This window comes from Podarcis muralis, chromosome 16 (genome assembly GCF_964188315.1).
Source record: "Podarcis muralis chromosome 16, rPodMur119.hap1.1, whole genome shotgun sequence".
Classification (NCBI taxonomy): domain Eukaryota; kingdom Metazoa; phylum Chordata; class Lepidosauria; order Squamata; family Lacertidae; genus Podarcis; species Podarcis muralis.
This window is the reverse complement of record NC_135670.1, coordinates 6665477-6688670: the sequence shown is the minus strand read 5'-3', so window position 1 is coordinate 6688670 and position 23194 is coordinate 6665477. Positions and strand designations below refer to the sequence as shown.

Here is a 23194-nt window from a genome sequence, read left to right as displayed (position 1 = left end):
TGGGAGATCATAATATCAGAATACTTAAACATCAAACAGAACAGTGCAGATCACAAGTGTTGATATAGATCTGAAAACAGGGGGAACATCTCCAGGGAGAAGATTGCAATGGGTTGCATCCGACATTAGTCTTACCTTAGAGTAGATCCATTGAACTTAATGGACATGACTAACGTGGGGCTTTTAATTTCAGTGGATCTCTTTTGAATCTGAGTTGTATCCAACACATTTTTTTTATTTCCAATGTCTTGCAAATGGAAGCAACTTTCTTCCAAAGGCAATTATCTAATGTTAACATCAATTCAATTGAGTATTGCATGCGATTTCTGAAATCTACTGGATAAGTTAGTATTACTTGTGTCAGAGGTGGCAAATATATGCCTGAACTGTGCTAATTCAGACTGTAGGTGGCACTGATGTGATGTAAATCTATGGCTCAGTTGTAAAGAACATGTTTTGCATGCAATCAGTTCCAGGTTCAATCTCCAGCATCTCCTAGAAGGCCTGGAAAAGTGTCAGAGGCAGTCAGTGTTAGCAGTCCTGAGTTAGATGGACCATTTGTCTGGTACAGCATCAGGCAGCCTCCTATGTTTCCTCAAACTCATGAAACATCATTCTTACATATCTAAAGCAAGCAGGTCAGAGAGAAAGCTAGGTGCTAAATTCCTCTTTCCTGAAATGTTAGCTTTCTCTTTAATGCATTATATTAAAAAAAATGGAGGTAACTTCTATCACGATTTAATCCATTGGTATAGTCTGGAATAGTATTTACCACCTCAATAAAGAGCCAGGAAGACTTAGGCATATCCAAAAGTAGATAATTGGAGTCATAGAGTGGTATCCAACTAAATTCTGCTCAGAGTAGACCTATTGAAAATAATAGCCCTAACTTAATGACGTCCATTAAATTAAGTGGGTCAACTGAGTAGGACTAATGCTGGATATAACCCATAAGTATTATGAAGGCAAGCAAATCCAACTGCCTTGCTGATTTGTAAAGGTGATTTTTGTTGAAAGGTAATTTAATTTGTGGGTTAAAAAGAAAAGAAAGGAATGGAAATAGGTCTTCCTACATGCATACTGCTTTGGTTCCCTTGTTATTTAGACTGTAATCCTCTACACACTGACCTTGGGAGTAAGTCTCCTTGAGCTCAGTGGGGCTTACTTCTGAGTACACATGTTATAGAATGACAATGGTCAGAGCATGAAATGGTCATGGGCAGAGACAACATGATATCTGAGTCAAGAGCTAGTGTCAATTTTATTTGCACCCTAAGCCGTGTTCCACTCAATTGAAAAACGCCATATCCGTTGTTAATCTTTATGCTTTGCTGTATGACTTTGACATGTTTGGGGGTGGGCCGGGGGTTATTAAGCTCTTGAGACTACTCTGTCTTTACTTTGCTCTATCTTAATAAAGGTCTTGCTGCATCATTAAAAAAAAAACAACCCTTGCCTTCTTGATCTTTCTGGGTTATCCCATTAACATTTTATTTATTTAGTTAAAACAACTAAATGTGCTAGTCCTACACAGAGCAGACCCCTTGAAATTAATGGGCATGACTAATTGGGGTCCATATGTTGCTAGAACCCAACTCCCATAATCCCTGACCACTGGTCACCCTTGGTGGACCTGAGGCTCCCCTCAGGAATCCAACAACATCTGAAGAACCAAGTTCATGCCTATACAGAAAAACTTTTGTGCCATCTCTGTGACACACCTGAATGCAAGAGCTCATTTTAGCCCAGTGATAGAATGCCTCATATCTTCTTAAGAACATAAGAGCCATGATGGATAAGAGAAATGGCCCATCTAGCCCAGCATTCTGTTCGCACCAGCCAACCAGATGTTCCCATGCGAAACCTTTGAGCAATATTCAGAGCATTCTACTCTCCTGCAGTTTCCACCAACTAGTATTCCAGCTGTGGTTTGGCTGGTAGCCACAACATGGCTAGTAGCCACTGATAGACATCCCCTGCATTAAATCATCTAATCCTTTTTTTAAAAAGCCATATCGATTGGTGACCATCACTGCCTCCTCTGGGAGTGAGTTTCATAGTTTAACTATGTACCGAGGTCCTTAATAGCCACACAAGTGGAACCTACAATAAAAACGTTGCAATGTGGAGTGCTCCTAATCATGGGTGGTTAGATGAAAGGGAAACAAATAAGCCAAATTGCTCCTCAACCCCACTTTCTTCAGCTTTGTAGATCAAGGGGAATACCCCTCAATGAGAACCAGGAGTGGAGAACCTATTGCCCTCCAGAAGTGGTTGGAAGTCATTTCCCACCTGCCCCAGCCAGCAAGGCTAAATGTCAGGGATAATGAGGTGTACTCCTGCCTAGCCAACCCACATTTAAGTTTGGACAAGAAAGGTGCTTCAGCATTGTGAGCTTCGAGAAACTGTGCAGTGTGGAATGGATGCCAATGGTGAAAAACGAAAACACACGTGTTATCCGAAGGCTGCAAAAGCTTTATTAAAAGGTCACAGAAATGGCATTAATAGTTGCAGAAGAGTCCATGAAAAGAACACAGAAGCATCTTGGCCCCATGGACTTCAAAGCAAAGGTGGGGAGATAATGAAGTGCCCAGCTTCAGCAGTGGTTCTTTGGAGTCAGCTCTTCCGAACCAAGGCCTATGGATCTGTATCGAGTTCTCTGGTCAATGGTTGTTTCATAAGGATATTCTTCTCAGGTTGGATCAGTCTACAAGCAAACGCTCCCACAACGTCCCACAAGAGACTTCCTTCCAATGATTCCACCCCTTCTGAAGCTGCCAGAGCCCAAGCCATAACCCCCATAGCTTCCAAGAAGGCCACCCCCATAGCCACCAAAGCCTCCTGCCAGCCCACCAACGGCACATGGAGTGTTGCCTCCGACAGCCACAGGCTCACAGCTGGCAGAGAGGATGGGCCCTGGGATGGTCACAACGCAGGCAGGTGGCTGGATCACGACCTCTGCTGGTGGGATCTGGTTGATGGGTTGTGGGATAATCCCATCCAAGGTGCCAAGCTGTGCTGAGTTGGTGCTTGCTCCTGAACCAATGCCATAACCACTGCCATAGCCAAAGCCACCATGGCCAAGACCGCCATAGCCAAAACCGGCAGAGCCAAGGCCTCCATAGCCAAAACCACCATAGCCAAGACCTCCGGAGCCAAGACTTCCTGCTGATCCAAACCCAACAGTGGGGCAGGAAGCAATGGATGGGACAGCACAGGATGGGCCACAGGAAACCATGGTTTCAGAGATGGGATGAATCTAGAACAAATTTTGAGAAACAGATATGACTCAGAATCACAAAGGGTATATGCAATTTGCATCTTCTCCCACTCACTGCACAATCTCTGTACCCTTATTCTGCAAATGAGAGAGCCTGTGTTTTTAATGTATCATAATAGCTCCCCTACTTCTTTAGAGTTTATTTCTGAGGTGGGATACCCTCTTCCACCGGAGGGCTGCATCCCTTTTCAGGCAACTTTTTGGAGGCCACTTGTGGTTGGGAGTAGGAAAAGAGGGTGGAACAAAGAATCTAAATGGCATGCCAGATCAGACCCCACATCTCAATTTGTCCAGCATTTCATTTTCAACACTGGTCAGCCCAGAATTTCTGGGATGTCTACAACAACCAGCATTCAGGGAGAATCTGAACCATCTAGCTAAGAAGCTAGTGTTTCAAAGCAGTGTTTCAAAGCTAACTTGTGGGACTCTAGATGTTGCCGGACTCCAGCTCCCATTGGAAGTAGCCAGCATGACCAACAATGATCAATAATGATGGGAGCTGTAGTCTAGCATCATCTGGTGGGTTACAGGTGAGGGGAGCCATTCTACATGACCCCATTTAGAATCTGTGGCCCTCCAGATGTTGCGGGACTAGAACTTCCACCAGACCAGATCAGCATGGTCCAAAGTGATGGAAGTGGTGATCCAGAATCATTTGGATGGTCAAAGGTTAGCTATCCCAGTACTGAAGAATTGTAGAGTCTAGTGGAAGTTCCAACTAAGCCTAGATTTACCTAAACTTTCTATAAGAATGAAAATACTTCCAAGAAAACCTAAACTTTCTATAAGAATGAAAACACCTTCAAGAAAACATACTCACCTGCTTCTTTGGGAAGATGCTGTTGTGAAGACGGGAGAGTCAAATGAAGCTGATGGAATTTTGGAGAGAAGTCTAAGCTTTTATACTCTTCTTCCAGCCTCCCTACTGGCTTGGACACAACCCTTTTCTCGTTAAATTTCTCCTTTGCCGGAGACAAATTTATTTTCATGTGCAGAAATTTGCCTGACTAAGCAGAAGGAACTTAAGGATTAACTTGCTTTTGTCACAATGCAGTATGAAGACTCTTAACATTTTTAATCTTCCCTCTAGCATTGACCTCAGCATGGTGTTCTCCAATTTACACCCAGATCATCAAAGCACTTCAAAAAGCATTCATTATAATCTTTCCATCATTTAATGCTTGCAATGATTGTAATTTATTTGCAACACAAGCTACGTGCAGGTAGCAGTAGCTTAATAGTCCTCATTAAAAAATGATGAAGCCAACTCAAATAACTGCACCATTATGTTTTAAATTGCTTTGCAAAGAAATGTGCATGCATCTACGGAAGGTTACATCTATGGATTGGAAGTAAATTTGATTATGTCTGCATTTTAATGAGAAATCATTTAGCATGTCTCAAAAAAGGTGATCTGAAACACACCCAAACTTCAAAACGTTCACTTCTTCATATTTGAATATGTATTCCTCCAACCAATCTGTACAAAAATGTGTATATTAGAGGGAAATCTGCATAAAATTGATAGTGAAATTAGCATACAAAATGTAGGCAAAAGTTGCACTAAAATGTTGGTGAATTTCTGTTCAAATGTGAAGATTTGAATTTAAGAGAGAGAGAGAAATGAGAACCAAAACTGAACAGTTTCTTCCACTCCACCTTGTTTGAAACTAAATCAGGTGTGGGGGACCTGTGACCCTCCAAATATTACTGAATTACAACTCCCATCAGGGACTCGGGCGGCGCTGTGGTCTAAACCTTGGGCTTGCCGATCAAAAGGTCGGTGGTTCGAGTCCCCATGATAGGATGAGCTCCCGTTGCTCGGTCCCAGCTCCTGCCAACCCAGCAGTTCAAAAGCACACCAAAAAGTGCAAGTAGATTAATAGGTACCAGTCTGGCGGGAAGGTAATCGGTGTTTCCGTGTGCTGCTCTGGTTTCCATTGCACCAGAAGCGGCTTAGTCATGCTGGCCACATGACCCGGAAAAACTGTCTGCGGAGCGGACAGATTCCGGCTCCCTCAGCCTGTAAGGCGAGATGAGCCCAGATTTGTTCGTGACTGGACTTAACTGTCAGGGGTCCCTTTACCTTTTACAATTCCCATCATCCATGTCCCTTGGCCATGTTTGCTGGTGCTGATGTGAGTTGGTGGAGCTCCAGTTGGAGTGACAGTTGTAAGAGTTGACAGAGACCCATCCCATCTCCGACCTATTTCCAAACCAACTAAACCATGGGGGATACTCCCCAGCCAGTTGGTTGCACAGGAGCTTTGTGAGGGTGATGAGAGTGGAGCTCAGTAATACTAGGATGATCAAAATTTTCCCACCTCTGAACTAAGTCATGCTCAGATTATGTCCATGTGAGCATGAGTGGAGGAAAACACCAGTGGAATGCAGTTGAAGACTGATGACAGCTCATCATCAAGCCTACCTGGTGAAAACGGTATACTTTGCTGCCTCCATCGCATCCTCCTTGTGTCGTCCAACAGAGCTTTTCCAGGTAGTGTTGAGCCTTTTACATTCTGGCCTGAAGGAGGCGAAGGGGAAAAAATGGCAGCTTGTTTGCAAAGCATTTCGAGGATAGAATTGCTTCCATACCTTGACTCCACTGTTTACATCAGTTGAACCTCAAGAGGTGTCCAGAGCTCTGTCTAGTTTTGTAACACTAGGTGAGTTTCAGTTAGTAAGGCTTGAGGATGTGGACAAGGTGCTTTGATCAGTCAGGGCAAAACCACTTGCACTCTGGACCCTTGCCCCTCTTGGCTGATAAAAATTAGGAGGGAGGGGACAGCTGCTGGGCCAGGGAGACAATTAATGCCTCATTGCAAGAGGGGTGTGTGTCCCTGCCTGCTTGAAGGGGACAGTGGTGATACCACACAAGAAACCCTTTGTGGATTCAGAAAATCTAAGTAATTACTGACCACTTGCCAATCCTCTCCAGAGCAAGGCTCCTGAGTGGGTGGTCATGGAACGGATCCAGGCATTCTTGGAGGAAACTGATTTTCTACGTCAAACTTGGCCCTCCAGATGTTTTGGGACTACAGTTCCCATCATCCCTGACCACTGGTTCTGTTAGCTAGGGATCATAGGAGTTGTAGTCCCAAAACTTCTGGAGGGCCGAGTTGGCCTATGCCTGAGCAATAGTATGAGTTAGGGGTGGATGGCATGGCATGGTCTTTTCCAGAGGATTATGCTTGATGAGTGCTGTTCAGCCCCATGGAGCCTTCAATATGGGGTTCCTCGGGGTTCAATCTTATTGCTTATGCTGTTTAACATCTACATGAAACTGCTGAGTTGAGTTGTATACAGTTTTGGAGTATGTTTTCGCCAATATGCTAGTGACACACAGCTCTGCTTCTTCTTGACATCTGCAGGTGAGGCAGTGGATGTGCTAGACCAGGCTTCCTCAACCTTGGCCCTCCAGATGTTTTGAGGCTACAGTTCCCATCATCCCTGACCACTGGTCCTGCTAGCTAGGGACCATGGGAGTTGTAGGCCAAAAAACTTCTGGAGGGCCGAGGTTGAGGAAACCTGTGCTAAACCATTGTCTTTCCTCAGTAAGAGACTGGATGAGAACCAATAAACTCAACCAATAAGGCTGAGTCAGTGAATGGTTCCCTAGATCAGATGGATGGGAGGTTGCCTGCTTTTGATGAATCATAGACTCTTAGAGTCAGAAGGGACCCAAGGGTCATCTAGTCCAACCCCCAAGTTTACATTCCCTCTGAAGGAGAGAGTTTTCAGCTTAGCATGGACATCAGTGAAAACCACCCAGTTGATCTCAGTACCTCCTATGCCTTCACTCTTGCCTTCCAACAGGTGGACTGAGGTTGAGTTTCAGGAATGATTCAGTGTGCAGAAAAATCAATGGATTTGTTGGGGAGGTGGTTGCAATTAAAAAACAGGGTCAGAGGTGTTTTCTTCCAACTAATGGTAACAGCCATTAGGTCAGCAGAATGCTAACAGAGAAGAAGGTGCATTGGCCACTTGATGCCTTAGGAAGCTGTGATCACAGAGAATGTGGTAAAGCCACGAAGCAATTAGGCAAAGAAATGTCTCGATCTGTTCTGAATTAGCATGTGTGGAGCTCCCTAGCCAAGAGCCTTGAAATCCTTGAGGGATGTTGGGAGAAACTCTGACTTCAGTACCTCCCCAATGCTTCGTCAGCTCAGCTTTTGTAGGTCAGCAATGCCAGAAGCAAGGGAAAAGGTTCTAATATAGAGCCGTCCTTAAAAATTGCCCAGTTGGAATATTTGACTCAAAATCTGGAGGTTCCTCTTCAAGAGAATTTGATGAGACATTAAAAGATGAGCTGTACAAACCCAGCCATGCTTCTCAGGGAGGTTGCAAATGTCCCCATTCCCTTCATTGGGGATGGGAGAGAATTTATTTGACTCCCAACTCCTCATCAGCCAGTGTGGTCCACCCTTAGGGATGTTGGGAGTTGGAATCCATCATCATTGGGAGGGCCACAGTTTCCTGAGTCAGTTTATATGGGGAGAGGCGGTCCTTGGGGTATTGCAGTCCTGAGCTACGGAATGCAAATAAAAATTTCGGATCCTACTTGCCCAAAGATGGAAGGAGGACAAACTACCTACAAAAGAAGAATGGTTGCTAAAAATGATGGACTATGCCAAAATGGCAAAAGAGACTGGGAAAATCAGAGATTAAGAGGACAATAAATTTAATAAAGAATGGGAAAATTTTATAAGTCACTTGAAAGAACACTGTAAACAATTAAAAACATTGGCAGGATTTAAAAACAACAACTCTTGCAATGAAACGAGAACTATGATAAAAACTGAGTTTTAAGAAAATATGGAGAATATGATATGATGCAATTTGATCTAGGGAACCCATGGAGGGGTAGAGGGAATTATGAGTATTCTATTTGTAAAATGATTGTGATGATAATTGTTAAAAGTGAAAATGAATTTAAATTTTTATAGATATATAAAAAGGAATGCAAATAAATTTTCCACTGACCGCATAGGTTTCAATAATTCTCATATTAAAACAAAGCCACACTGCTAACACTCCAATTCTCATGCTAACAATGACTGCTTGTATCTTCACCCTGCTACAACTCTTACATATTGTGAGAATGGACAAGTTGTGGAAGGTCTTTTTACAATCCCAGATTAAATACGAGCCAAAGGTTACCCCCTGCCTCTTTCCCTCTCTACTATATTTCTGTATGGGGGAAAAATGTTGTCATGGTGTAGTTCTCATTGGTGCCAATAGGTGGCAACTGCAACATGATGACAGAGCAGCAGGCAGATGGCACAGGCAGGCAGAAAAGTGAGTACAGTGGTACCTCGGGTTACAGACGCTTCAGGTCACAGACTCCGCTAACCCAGAAATAGTACCTCGGGTTAAGAACTTTGCTTCAGGAAGAGAACAGAAATTGCGCGGTGGCGGTGCAGTGGCAGCAGGAGGCCCCATTAGCTAAAGTGGTACCTCGGGTTAAGAACAGTTTCCGGTTAAGAATGGACCTCCAGAACGAATTAAGTTCTTAACCCGAGGTACTCGTGTGCAAGGGCTGTGGAAGCTGCTGAGGAATAGCTAGTAATATCCAAGGCAACACAATGACCAAATACAATGATACAATATCAATATACACTCTTTATATAATATGAAATATATGAAAACACATAAACAGGAAATTTATGAATCTCCGAAAGTCACAAAATATGCACTCTTGAAAACATAAAACCAAATAAATGTAAGTCTCTGAAAGTCTATGAAGACTATGCAAGTCTCTGAAAGAAGCAACGTATCAGATTCTTATCTGGTGGAAACAGGCTGTAAAGCTTTGTTTATGGCATCCAACGATCTTTCCTTCCAGTGAGCACTCAGGGCTGATTTCCTTCAGAATGGAGAGGTTTGATCTTCTTGCAGTCCATGGGACTCTCAAGAGTCTCCTCCAGCACCAGAATTCAAAGGCATCAATTCTTCAGCGATCAGCCTTCTTTATGGTCCAGCTCTCAATTCCATACATCCCTACTGGGAAAACCATAGCTTTAACTATACGGACCCTTGTTGGCAAGGTGATGTCTCTGCTTTTTAAGATGCTGTCTAGGGTGGATGGCTTTTACTATACGGACCTTTGCTCTGCTGCATACCTCTTGCCAATACTGCTGTTTCAGCCTCAGCAGCATCAGATGCCAAGGAGGAAGAATGTGGCAACAAAGCAGGCAAGCAGCCTCCAGGGTGAGGAGGATGTAACCACAGACAGACAGACAGGCAGTCGGATTAAGCTTTGGAAATCAGCATGTTTTTACATGAATAGAATGTGTCCTTTTATTTAAAATGCATCTCTGGGTTATTTGTGGGGCATAGGAATTGATTCATTATTAATTTTTTCAAAATATAGTCCGGCCCCCAAAAGGTCTGAGGGACAGTGGACCGGCCCCCTGCAGAAAAGTTTGCTGAGCCTGTGTCAGCTGCATCAGGCATTTCCTTTCCCTCACTTGTTATCTCGCAGCAGCCAATTCAGCAGAGGTGGGGGTACAGCAGCAGGGCCCCTCCCTCAGCTCTGCTGAGAAGACAGCTCCATTAGGGTCCTCCCTCTGTCAGCTTTCAGCCCACCAATGCCATTCCATCAGGCTGCGGGAGAGGGAGCAGAGAGAAAGAGGAGGGAAGCAAAACCACTCTGTTGGCTCCTTTGAGAGAGCAGCTCCACCAGGTTCCTTCCTCTGCCAGCTATCAGCTAACTGTTGTAATTCTACCAGGCTGTGGCAGAGGGAGCAGGGAGGGAGGAAACGGGAGCTCCATCAGCTCACTTGGAGCCAGCAACTTTTGACTTGTGTTGTGTCTTTTTAGTTTTAAGCCAAAGGGCAGGGACGGGCTTCATAATCTCAGTAAGCTGTTCTGCAAACTGTCTTAGCTGAAGAGTGGATAAGAATGCAGTAAATAGATACACAATAGTTTGAGGGGAGAGACTTCATCAGGTGAGCAAATTACAGCCATTGAAGCTGTCTCAGGAACTCCAGCGGGTTCAGAATGCTGCAGCGAGGCTCCTCACGGGGTCTCTGCCATGGGAGCATATTCACCCAGTGCTTTTCCAGCTGCACTGGCTCCCGGTGGAGTACAGGGTCAGATTTAAGGTGCTGGTTTTGACCTTTAAAGCCCTTCATGGCCTAGGACCCTCAGTAATACACAATTTGCTGCCACCACTTGGGTCATATTTATAAATATGACCCAAGTGGTGGCAATAAATTGTGTATTACAAATTACGTGATGTCAGGCTTCAGGTACATGGCTCCCCACCCCCTTTGGCAGTAGATAAGCAGAACAAAGCAAAAGGAGTCTCTTACCAGTTAGAAACTTTAATGATCACAGTGAGAGAACAAAGAATCCATTTCTAGGAATGAAGGTGCTCCCAATTAAGGATTCCACCCACTTCCCCCCTTGTCATCCACGTCACATCCATGTCTTGCAACCTGATCTCACAAGCACTTTGCTTTCTGTGCTGCCACCTTATCTGCTCTCCTTGACCTTGGGCTGAGCAGATGAATGCTTTCCAGTGAAAGAGAGTCTATTAACTCTCTCTCCCCCAGTTCTCCTCCTCCTAGCTGTTCACCACCCAGTTCTTCCCAACTTCTGTCTTCTGAACTATGTCGCTCTGCAAACCACTGTATTCCAAATCTATACCATAATGATTTCCAGGCAGGCTTCCAAGCCCAGATAAGAATTAACGAGTCTCTGGCAGTTTTCAATGGTTTCATTTATTCACAATACAATCAGAGCATGGCTACAGCCCTCTGCTTCATAGAAATCAGCTGGTCATTCTGAGAAATCACTTGTGTCACAACAGGAAAAATGCCAACGTCCCACCTTTCCCCTTTTGCACTACTGTTGCAATCTGACCTTTTCAGCACTTTGGACGTGAGCAGAGGGAAGGGGGGAAATCTACACTGTCCAAGGATGAGCGCTCAGTCCTCTGCCTATCTGATTGTTGCTTAGTAACCCCTTAGTGATGTATGGAAGTGAGAGCTGGACCATAAAGAAGGCTGATCGCCGAAGAATTGATGCTTTTGAACTATGGTGCTGGAGGAGACTCTTGAGAGTCCCATGGACTGCAAGAAGATCAAACCTATCCATTCTTAAGGAAATCAGGCCTGAGTGCTCACTGGAAGGACAGATCGTGAAGCTGAGGCTCCAAGACTTTGGCCACCTCAGGAGAAGAGAAGACTCCCTGGAAAAGACCCTGATGTTGGGAAAGATGGAGGGCACAAGGAGAAGGGGACGACGGAGGACGAGATGGTGGGACAGTGTTCTCGAAGATACCAGCATGAGTTTGTCCAAACTGTGGGAGGCAGTGGAAGACAGAAGTGCCTGGCGTGCTCTGGTCCATGGGGTCACGAAGAGTCGGACACGACTAAACGACTAAACAACAATAAAAACAACAACCCCTCCAGTGCTGTCTATCTCTTCCCCTCCCTCGTCTTGTGAGCTTTCTGTGTCTGCTCTAACTAACTCAGTGAACACTTGGAGAAAGGGGGCCGAGCCCACTTCCTCCTGCTCTAATTGCAGTCTTTCATGTTGAGAGTCACACCCTGTTTCTCTTCCATCTCCTTCATCTCTTGGCTCGGCTATGCTCCTGACATATACTGTCCCACTGCTCCTGGGAAGATTCAGGAGCAGGGGGAGGGGGAGACTCCGGCCATTGCTCCTCAGTGCAGCCCTCCTCAGCACGAACCCTGAGACGTGAGCACTGAGGAAGACCCCTTGTTCCACTTGTCTTTGACTAAGATTTCACAGAGCCACATATCAGTTGCAGAGTACCTGCTTTGCATGCAGAATATCCAAGTTTCAATCCATTGCATCTCCAACCAGGGCTGGGAAAGACCCCTATCGGAAACCCTGGATAGCTACTGACAGTCAGCATAGACAATACAGAGCTGTATGAACCAACGGTCTCACTCCATATGAAGTAGCTCCTGATGCCCCTACTTAAACCAGCCTTTTATTCAGAATCATAAGGACTGGGATTCTGTTTTACTTCTACAGGAAGGACCATGTTGCCATGGTAGAGCACCTGCTTTGCATGCAGAAGGCACTCCCTGGCATCTCCAAGTCGAGCTCAGAAAACCACTGCCGGACACTAAAGACAGCACTGATCTAGATGGACCCAACAGTGTGATTCAGTGTAAAGCAGCTTCCTATATACCTATCCTCCAACTCCTCAATAATGAAGGGATGCTCCTAAGTCAACAGTAAGGATCTCTCTTTGGACAGGTTGCACAGAGAGCATCCGCCTTCCACCCCAAAGAAGATTTAACTTGGTTCCTGTTAGACTTTAAGAAATATTAGGTCCAAAACAAAGTACAACCAGTGGCCAGGGATGGTTGGAGTTGTACCTTAGGAACATTTGGGAAGCCCAAGGAGCCAGTGTTGTGTAGTGGTTAGAATGTTGGACTAAGACCTGGGGAAATAGAGTTCAAAGCCCCACTTGGCCATGAAGGTCACTGGGTGAGCTTGTGCCAGTCAACTCACTCTCAGCCTAACAAAATTCATAGGATTGTTGTGAGGATAAGATGGGGAGGAGGAGGACTATATGTTCTACCTTGAGCTCCCTGAAGAAAGGGTAGGATACAAATGCGATAAATATTGAATTCATGCAGTTTCCCATTCTTCCACTAACTTATGAGCCTAGTATGTCCTCCCTTCGGTTCTCTGTTAGCTCAGGAACTCCCTAGGACAAAATACTCCAAAACTGTTCCAGCGTGAGAGAATACACTCTCCCCCCCCCCCATTTCCTTTTGAGAAATAAGAGCAGGTAACAAACCAAGAAAGAGAGACATATTTGAATTCAGCATGAGCTTTATTGAAAATATTGAGGGGGGAATTGTACAAGAAGCAGAAATGAACAAGGAAAAAGCACACACAATGGAACGTGGCTCTGAACTTATTACTGGTCTACAGACTTTGAGGAAAGACTTGAAAAGGAGTAAGGAAAGGTTGCTGAGAGCCATTTAAAAGCTGTTGGGCTTGATGATGGTCCCAAAAGCTCAGATTTTTCAGAATTCAGAATGAGACACTCAGTAATGGATCTCCATCGTCTTTTTCCGTTGAGGGTCATTCCTGTCATCATCACACATTTGTTCTTCAAGAGTCCAATATATCTAATAGCACACACTACCACGACGTCCCAGCAGGGCCTTCCTTCCAAAGAGCCCACCCCTCCTCAGGCCATAAAGGGAACCTCCAAGGTAGCCACCGAAGTTGCTTCCAAGGAGACCAGACCCATAGCCATAGCCTCCTACCAGCCCAGAACCAGTCAACCATTCTCTCCGGCTCCCAGTATATTCTGCCTAAGAATTTTGGCTCATCTTTCCCTCTCCAGTAAATCTTTGCCTCAGACACTGGGAGCTAATCTGGATGCGGTCTGTGACTTTTGCTGTTTCGTGAGGAAACATATTTGTGGAAGTATTTAGATCTTCTCTTAATAAAGCGATTCCTGTACCTGTGTCTAGAGATGCCCAATGTGTGTTGTTATTCATTAAAACTTCCTCCATTAACTCGGTGTCAAAGCTTGCGGCTTTCTCAAACCTCATTTTACAGAGTTTGACCTTTTGGGAGGGCTTGGACTGGTTTGGACTCAGTCTGACTCATGTTTCTTTCCCCTTATGGTTTTGATCTATGGGCTACTTTTAAAATGAGGCTGCATTTTAAATTGAATTTTAACCTGTATTTTAAATCGGGGGTTTTTCTGGTATGTTTTTACTGTAATTTTACTGGTGTTAGCTGTCCTGAGCCAGGCTCTGGCCGGGGAGAGTTCGGTATAAATAAAAATTATTATTATTATTATTATTAGGGCAAGATGTCTACAGCTTTTGCCATTTTAACTGGGGAGCTGGGGCACTAGGTGCTACTGACTTGACTTCGCACCTTTCTCTGTGCAGTTTGCTTGCCTCTCTCCTCCTCTTCAAGGCTTATTGGTCTGCTAACACAACCACCTCGTGGACATTCTGAGGATTTCTGTCTCTCAGAATTCGAGAACATGTATAGAGAGACTTTTTCCTCCCTTTCTCATATTGCTAGAAGCAGGGGTCATGCAGGGGACCAGCATCTTGCAGAATTCAGTGGAAACAAAAGGATATAGTTCTTCACAAAATGCATAAACTTCTAGATTCAGTACCAGAAGATGTGGTGATTGCCACTAGTTTGGATGGCTTTAAATGCTGATTACAGATCAAAAAATGAAGTCAAGGTTTAAATGTGCTTAATATATTTCTTTAACTCGTGTATGCAATAATTTAAAACTGTTATCAAAATACAGTATCTGACTGAGAGGCTGGATAATCCTGCAGCATTTGACTACATTATCACCCACCAAAAATATGTTATTGTCCAAAGTCTTGTAACATATCGATTACAAAAGCTGCATTCCACAATACATTCCACACTGTGTATGTATGCAAATGTTGCAAAACTACAAAAGATTACCTAGCTATTATGACTGTTGCTTCTCTGAATAATTAATGGTTTGAGGCGCTCTAAAAGGGGACCCAGCACTTGTTTTGAAAAAGGGGGAAATGATAATTCTCTCAAGGCGAATGGACCTTATTTTAACCACAAAGAACTATAACATTCAGGGGGACAGAGAGAAAGATGTCCTGCAAATGTTCCAATTTTAGTTTGGCCAAAAACTGCTTCAGACAGCTGAGGCCCTGGACACCTTGCTATGCGGAACTGAGGCTTTACATTTAAAAACCAGGACAAACAGGTTATTAGAATGCAGAACAAGCTTTATTGAAAAGGTCAAAGTAAGAGCATTGAAAGGGGCAAAGAAGAAAATCGGTGAAGAAGGATCTTTTTTCTTCTGCACTCTGAAGCAAAGAACGGAGGATGAATTCCAGGAGCGATTGCTTGAGTTCAGCTTTTCTGAACCATGGCCGATAGATCTGTATCAAGCCCTCTGATTATCAGTTCAGGATATGCTTCTCAGGTTTAATTGGTCTATGAACAGATGCTAAAACGGCGCCCGAACTTCCTTCCAAGGAGTGCTCCCCTCCCGTAACCCAAACCATAGCCGAAGCCCCCAGAGCTTCCAAGGAGACCAGACCCATAGCCCAAGCCCCCAAAGCCTCCTACGATCCCGGAACCACCAACGGCACATGGAGTGTTGCCTCCAACAGCCACAGGCTCACAGCTGGCAGAGAGGATGGGCCCTGGGATGGTCACAACGCAGGCAGGTGGCTGGACCACGACCTCTGCTGGTGGGATCTGGTTGATGGGTTTAGGGATAATCCCATCTAGGATGCCAAGGTTGGCTGCTCTTTCAGCACCTCCATTTCCATAGCCCAGGCCTCCATATCCATAGCCGAGTCCTCCAAAACCGTAGCCGAGACCTCCCAATCCATGGCCGAGACCACCATAGCCAAGACCTCCTGCTGAGCCAAACCCAACAGTGGGGGTGGAAGCACAGGATGGGACAGCACAGGATGGACCACAGTCAACCATTGTTGGGTGGAGGTGAGTCTGAAACCAAAAACACCAAGGGACAAAATAAGTGTGGGGTACATCACTTCAATGGACAGTGGGGAGAATATTTCAGACATAATCATCCTGTGGCAGTAGGATATTTTACCCATTCCCAGTTCACTAAACTCAAACCATTTTCCTTTCTCCATCACTGAAAATCAGCTGTCTTTGATAATTCTGAAAACATTAAGCCCTTATGCCTGAAACCTTTATTCTTCTCTGCTTTTGTTACTACAGCCCTTCTCTTCGTTGTGGATCCCAAATCCAATCCCTGATAATTTCAGGATAGTCTAGGAATGTCCCCTGCTTCAAGGCCTGTAGAACAACGGCCAATCTGAGTAGGTAAAACTGAACTAGGGATTCCAATGGTCTGTCATGGTACAGGACAACTCCCTATGCTCATTTGAGTCAGGTATTTATTTGGAACCATGAAGATTAGTACCTTACTATAATTTTAGGGGGAGGACAATTGTTCAGTGGCCGAACACGTGGTTTTCATTCAGAACATCCCAGGTTTGGTCCTTGGAATCTGCAGATTGAGTTGCTAAAGATTCCCTTCTTGAAACTCTGGAGAACTACAGCTGATCAGTGTGGCCAAAACTGAGCTAGATGGACTAACGCTCAGAATCAGGCAGCTAAATATTTGATTTCATAAGGTACATATAGAAAAGAAGACAGCCAACAACTTAAGAGTGTAAGGTTCCTGGTGGAAGGAAGATCTACCCAATTCACAGAGTAATAGAATTTTAGCCTTCTCTTGGAGTTCAGTTACCTGAACGCTCTGACCACTGCAAGAATCATTCAGATATAACATCATATATGCATACACTTGACTTACCAAAGTCTCAGAGGAGTAGAAATGAAGTGAAGGAGATGAAGCCAAAGGAAGCTGTTGGAAGATCTCAGCTCAGGGAGCCCTTTTATACCATTTCATCTGTATCTGCTGGTGGCTCCACATCCAGCTTGGATACACCTCCTTTCCCCTCCGGCTTTAATTAGTAAGCAATTTTTGGAATGCATCATGGCCCTAATTAAGAAACGAGGCAAAAGTGTTTTCACAGCACCCCACTCTCTTCATAGTTATTCTTCCACAAGACAAAGTTAATAAAAGATTAAGAAAAATAAAAATTTTTGTCTGTTCCTCCTGGCAGGCAGATCAAAAGGTGTTTTGTCCCCGTTCATTATTTTCAAAATAGTTGTTGATTTTCTCAGAAGTCTAATTGACTTTAATACCCAGGATTTTAGTTAGTCATTCTGTGCACAACACATAGCAGGTTTTGTTTATGTTTAACCTCCACTGTTGGAGGTAAGATTGGGGGAGAAATTTGATCCAGGTTGCGTTTTCTGAAATGATCCAGGTTGCGTTTTCTGAAGCAGTGTACTCCTATGAAATCCACACTTACACGAATATTTCATGCAGTTCTGCAGCCAGTTGATGTGTACAAAATTGTGCATAAGAATGGACATATATTGTACTAAGTGAAAATAACATACAAAAAATGCATTATAATCGAGAATATTTTTTTGGGGGGGAAGAGTTGCTGTTATGCTCAGTTTGTGCTTGCTGGGCTTCCCATAGACATCTGGTTGGTCATTGAGAACAAGGCTCTTCCAGTCTTCAATGATGCAAACGTACCATATAGCGAGGTATGGATAAGTGTACGCAATAAAGCAAGGAAGCGTATGAGAATTTCCACAACTATTTGGGAATTCTTTTCAAAGAAGATATTTGAAGAAATAAAAGGTTCATATAGTGCCAGCTGTTTTCGAAGAACCAGGGATTTAAGGACATAAAAATGGTCGACTGGATCAGACCAAAGGCCCATCTAATTCAGCATTCTGTTATCACACATGTCTATGGAAAGCTCACCATCATGGCCTGAATCCAACAGCAGTGATTTCCAGCAATAGGTATACAAAAGCGTGCTGACTATAGAACATAGTCATCATGGCTCGTGACCATTGATACCCTCATTCTCCAAGAATTTATGTAGTTCTAAAAAAGAATCCTCCTGGATCAGGCTAAAGGTGACCCATTAAGCCCAGCATCCTATTCTCCCAGTGGCCAACCAGATCTCCTAATGGGAAGTCTGCAAACAAGATCTGAATGCAACAGCACAGTCACAACCTGAGATTCCCCACAACTGGTATTCAGAGGCTTACAGTCTCTGATAGTGGAAATAGAACATACATACAGTGTTGGAAGCTCAGGTATATAAGCTAGGTGACCTATGGCTCCTTAAACCAGGGTTATAGTTGCCAAAACGGAATGCCTAGTTGCCATTTTGGGGCCAGAGGGCTCAAAAGTTGTATTTTTTAATACAACCTTTTGGTTCCTGAAGTCGGTCATTGAGAACAGAATGAAGTTCATTCTGATTGTGCAGATAAAATATAACAGAATTCTACAGGATGTGCTGCTAGTGTATGAAAACAGCCAAGAGCCAAGGATCCCCAGTCATGCACCTCCAGATGGTGGAGACATCAGGCACCATCCTCGTGCCTGGGCATCTGCACTCGGTCGCAAGTGGCCAATAGCCAGGTGCAAAATGAGCCTGGCACCTGGTGAATTTCAAACACTGCTATCATAGCTATTGGCCATTTATAGCTCAGCCTCTGGCATTGTTACAAAATGAGAAGAAGCGGGTCTGAATAGGGAACTGTGCACACTTTTCCTTGGATATGAACCTCAGCAATAGAGGAGGTTCCACAGATTCCCCATTCCTGGATTGGATGTATTTGCTTTAGGCTTAATTTAAGCAGGGCAGAGGTAGCCAACAGGATTCCCCCTAGTTTTTGTGGATTTCACTCACGTAATTTCTGACTATTGGCCATGCTGGCTGGAGCTGATGGGAGTGCAGTGATATCTTGTCAGAACCATATACACTACCATGACAGTAGGGAACAAGGACCAAGTAGAGTAAGTAGAGTAAGTAGAGTAGAGTAAGTAGAGTAAGTTTAAGTAGAAACAGGAATGTTTTTTCAGTGACAGAGGCAGGTGAGTTTAGGAATAGGAGAGAAATTCAATTCAATTGACCCTTAAAGAAAAATAAAATTTATTCAGCTTTTTTTGAAACAATGTGCAAACTGAAACATTGCTGTGCTACAAAATCTGTAGCTGTCTGCATTTCCCAGGGCAGTTATCCAAGTACAGTGGAATCTTGGGTCTCAAACTTAATCCGTTTGACTCCTGAAACCATTGGGAAACCAAGGGGCGGCTTCCGATTGGCTGCAGGAGCTTCCTGCGGTCAAGGGGAAATTGTGTCAGGCATTTGGCTTTCAAAAAACATTCAAAAACCGGAACACTTACTTCCAGGTTTTCGGGGTTCGGGAGCTGATTTGTTTGACATCTAAGTCATTCGAGAATCAAGGTAGCACTGTAATGGGTAGCAAAATGAATACATTGGAGTAAGCTGTGCCTACAAATGCATATCTTAAAGAAAAGAAGGCACAACAATGTATGATATTAAAGAGAATTGCACTGCAGTAATGTGTAGATGAGGGAAAACTGAATACAGTGGCACCTTGGGTTACATACGCTTCAGATTACATATGCTTCAGGTTACAGACTCCGCTAACCCAAGAATAGTGCTTCAGGTTAAGAACTTTGCTTCAGGATGAGAACAGAAATTGTGCTCCGGTGGTGCGGCAGCAGCAGCAGGAGGCCCCATTAGCTAAAGTGGTGCTTCAGGTTAAGAACAGTTTCAGGTTAAGAACGGACCTCCGGAACGAATTAAGTACTTAACCCGAGGTACCACTGTACAACTGTGTGCTGATGGATTTTCGTGAGGACACTGATACTGGAGATCTCTTAGAATCCGGTATGCATATGCAAAATCTTTGATGATGTCCTAGAGTCCCTTAAGCTGATGAAAGCGCTTTGAAGATCTCTATCTGCTCCCTCTGGGTGCATCTGGTTTCAAGCATCAGACTCGAAGTCAGCAAAATTAAAAGGAAGGGAGTGGGAATGGTGTTAAGACTATTAGTCTTTCATTATTACAACCACTTAATTTTGTGACCTTTTGTGCTTAGTGAAGTAATTTTGCGCATTAAATTGTCAACAACTAAATAAAAAATTAGTCAGAAGAGGCAGTCCCTTGGTGACGGGGGCAGCTTGCAGAACTGTATAAAAGCTCAAAGTTCTTCCAGTTTCTCCAACAGCTTCATCTGACTCTCCTGTCTTCACTACATCTCACCAAAGCAGCAGGTAAGCCTATTTTCTTGGGGGGATATTTCCAAGCTTGTCATAGGTTCACATTAAAGTAAGGCTAGATGGCTCTTCCAATTAGAGCAGGGATGGGCATCCTGTGTTCCTTGCAATGTTGCTTCCATCATCCTTGTCCATTGGGAATGCTGGCTGAGAGGACTTGGGATCCTGCAACAACTTCAGGGGCACAGGTTCCCCATCCCTCCTTCACCCCCTGCAGGTTTATAAAATAAATCATCCCTGATTCTTTGGACATATGTTTAGAACCGGGAAGGAGAACCAGGGGCTTTGCAGATGTTTATGAACTATAGCTCCTATATTCCATGGCCATTGTCTATGGTGGCTGAGGCAGATGGGAGTTGAAGTCTGGTTGTGCCATTCAGCAAGCATAGTAGGAGAAGATCTGCATGGTAATGTCATGTATGCCTGTTAAATATACCGTATTTTTTGCTCTATAAGACTCACTTTTTCCCTCCTAAAAAGTAAGGGGAAATGTGTGTGCATCTTATGGAGTGAATGTAGGCTGCGCAGCTATCCCAGAAGCCAGAACAGCAAGAGGGATTGCTGCTTTCACTGCGCAGTGATCCCTCTTGCTGTTCTGGCTTCTGAGATTCAGAATATTTTTTTTCTTGTTTTCCTCCTCCAAAAACTAGGTGCGTCTTGTGGTCTGGTGCATTTTATAGAGCAAAAAATATGGTCATTGTGATATTTAGAACGTGGCACCAGTTTCTATTATCTCTCTTCCTAAATGTCATTTACACACACACACACACACATATATACACACATTTCTGCCTTTTATAGCACAAAACTCTGCGTTTTACTAATAAGTAAACCCAATTGTATTCACTAATGCTTAATCCCAGGTAAATAGATAACAGATTGGGTCGATAATAGTTTATAGTGGGTTGATAATAGTTTATAGTGGTCCAGCCTGTCAAAAAATGCTTCATAGAATTGTTGACATAACAAGCTTCTTGATTCAGAGCACGAACATGGAAACATGGAGACCAACAAAGTATGTGAGTATTTTCTTATTTTTCTACAGCATCTACCACAGGGGTGTAGTTCTCACTCAGTAGTTATAGTGAGGTTCCTATAGTCTCATCACCGTTCTCTGTTGTTCATGCTGGTTGGGTCTGATGCAAATTGAAGTCTGCAACATCAGAAAAAAACTACACACTGACTCTCCCTGAAGTATGTTATATCTGAGCTTTTATAATTATTTGGCCCTCTTTGGTTTTCATGCTCCATATTCAACTCAGTTCTTCAGTTGTATACTTTAGATTCTTCTTCACCCATGGTTGACTGTGGCCCACCCTCATTGAAGTGATGTACCCCACACTTATTTTCTCCCTTGGTGTTTTTGGTTTCAGACTCACCTCCACCCAACAATGGTTGACTGTGGTCCATCCTGCGCTGTCCCATCCTGTGCTTCCACCCCCACTGTTGGGTTTGGCTCAGCAGGAGGTCTTGGCTATGGTGGTCTCGGCCATGGATTGGGAGGTCTTGGCTATGGAAATGGAGGATTCGGCTACGGATTTGGTGGTCTCGGCTATGGCTATGGAGGTGCTGAAAGAGCAGCCAACCTTGGCATCCTAGATGGGATTATCCCTAAACCCATCAACCAGATCCCACCAGCAGAGGTCGTGGTCCAGCCACCTGCCTGCGTTGTGACCATCCCAGGGCCCATCCTCTCTGCCAGCTGTGAGCCTGTGGCTGTTGGAGGCAACACTCCATGTGCCGTTGGTGGTTCCGGGATCGTAGGAGGCTTTGGGGGCTTGGGCTATGGGTCTGGCCTCCTTGGAAGCTCTGGAGGTTTCGGCTATGGTTTGGGCTACGGGAGGGGAAGGAAGTTCGGGCGTCGTTTTAGCATCTGTTCATAGGCCAAATGAACCTGAGAAGCATATCCTGAACTGATAATCAGAGGGCTTGATACAGATCTATCGGCCATGGTTCAGAAAAGATGAACTCAAGCAATCGCTCCTGGAATTCATCCTCCGTTCTTTGCTTCAGAGTGCAGAAGAAAAAAGATCCTTCTACACCGATTTTCTTCTTTGCCCCTTTCAATGCTCTTACTTTGACCTTTTCAATAAAGCTTGTTCTGCATTCTAATAACCTGTTTGTCCTGGTTTTTAAATGTAAAGCCTCAGTTCCGCATAGCAAGGTGTCCAGGGCCTCAGCTTTCTGAAGCAGTTTTTGGCCAAACTAAAACTTTCTCTCTGTCCCCCTGAATGGTATAGTTCTATGTGGTTAAAATAAGGTCCATTCGCCTTGAGAGAATTATCATTTCCCCCTTTTTCAAAACAAGTCCCCTTTTAGAGTGCCTCAAACCATTAATTATTCAGAGAAGCAACAGTCATAATAGCTAGATAATCTTTTGTAGTTTTGCAACATTTGCATACGTACACAGTGTGGAATGTATTGTGGACTACAGCTTTTGTAATCGATATGTTACAAGACTTTGGACAATAACATATTTTTGATGGGAGATAATGTAGTCAAATGGTGCAGGATTATCCAGCCTCTCAGTCAAATACTGTATTTTGATAAAGTTTTAAATTATTGCATACACGAGTTAAAGAAATATATTAAGCACATTTAAACCTTGACTTCATTTTTTTGATCTGTAATCAGCATTTAAAGCCATCCAAACTAGTGGCAATCACCACATCTTCTGGTACTGAATCTAGAAGTTTATGCATTTTGTGAAGAACTATATCCTTTTGCTTTCACTGAATTCTGCAAGATTCTGGTCCCCTGCATGACCCCTGCTTCTAGCAAGATGAGAAAGGGAGAAAAAAGTCTCTCTATACATGTTCTCGAATTTTGAGAGACAGAAATCCTCAGAATGTCCACGAGGTGGTTGTGTTAGCAGACCAATTAGCCTTGAAGATGAGGAGAGAGGCAAGCAAACTGCACAGAGAAAGGTGCCAAGTCAGGTCAGTAGCACCTAGTGCCCCAGCTCCCCAGTTAAAATGGCAAAAGCTGTAGACATCTCGCCATAATAATAATAATAATAATAATAATTTTTATTTATACCGAACCCTCCCCGGCCAGAGCTGGGCTCAGGACGGCTAACACCAGTAAAATTACAATAAAAACATAATAGAAAAAAAACCCGATTTAAAATACAGGTTAAAATGCAAATTAAAATGCAGCCTCATTTTAAAAGTAGCCCATGAATCAAAACCATAAGGGGAGGGCAACATAAGGGTCAG

The 23194-nt window shown here is 43.9% G+C and overlaps 3 protein-coding genes across 3 annotated transcripts; 1 reads left to right on the top strand and 2 right to left on the bottom strand.

Annotated features, from left to right (window-relative positions):
• Positions 1–2472: 2472 nt before the first annotated feature.
• On the bottom strand, positions 2473–4189 carry LOC114586848 (uncharacterized). Its single transcript, XM_028710681.2, has 2 exons — positions 4101–4189; positions 2473–3259 (listed from the first exon to the last, which is right to left on the bottom strand). Exon 2 carries the CDS (start codon positions 3236–3238, stop codon positions 2708–2710), a length of 531 nt encoding a protein of 176 aa, XP_028566514.2. The 5' UTR covers positions 3239–3259; positions 4101–4189; the 3' UTR covers positions 2473–2707.
• A 10823-nt stretch (positions 4190–15012) lies between these two features.
• LOC114586849 (uncharacterized) lies at positions 15013–16714 on the bottom strand. The gene is made up of 2 exons (XM_028710683.2): positions 16608–16714; positions 15013–15766 (listed from the first exon to the last, which is right to left on the bottom strand). Exon 2 carries the CDS (start codon positions 15746–15748, stop codon positions 15245–15247), a length of 504 nt encoding a protein of 167 aa, XP_028566516.2. The 5' UTR covers positions 15749–15766; positions 16608–16714; the 3' UTR covers positions 15013–15244.
• A 3209-nt stretch (positions 16715–19923) lies between these two features.
• LOC114586852 (uncharacterized) lies at positions 19924–22091 on the top strand. The gene is made up of 2 exons (XM_028710686.2): positions 19924–19973; positions 21350–22091. Exon 2 carries the CDS (start codon positions 21368–21370, stop codon positions 21857–21859), a length of 492 nt encoding a protein of 163 aa, XP_028566519.2. The 5' UTR covers positions 19924–19973; positions 21350–21367; the 3' UTR covers positions 21860–22091.
• The last annotated feature ends 1103 nt before the right edge of the window (positions 22092–23194 follow it).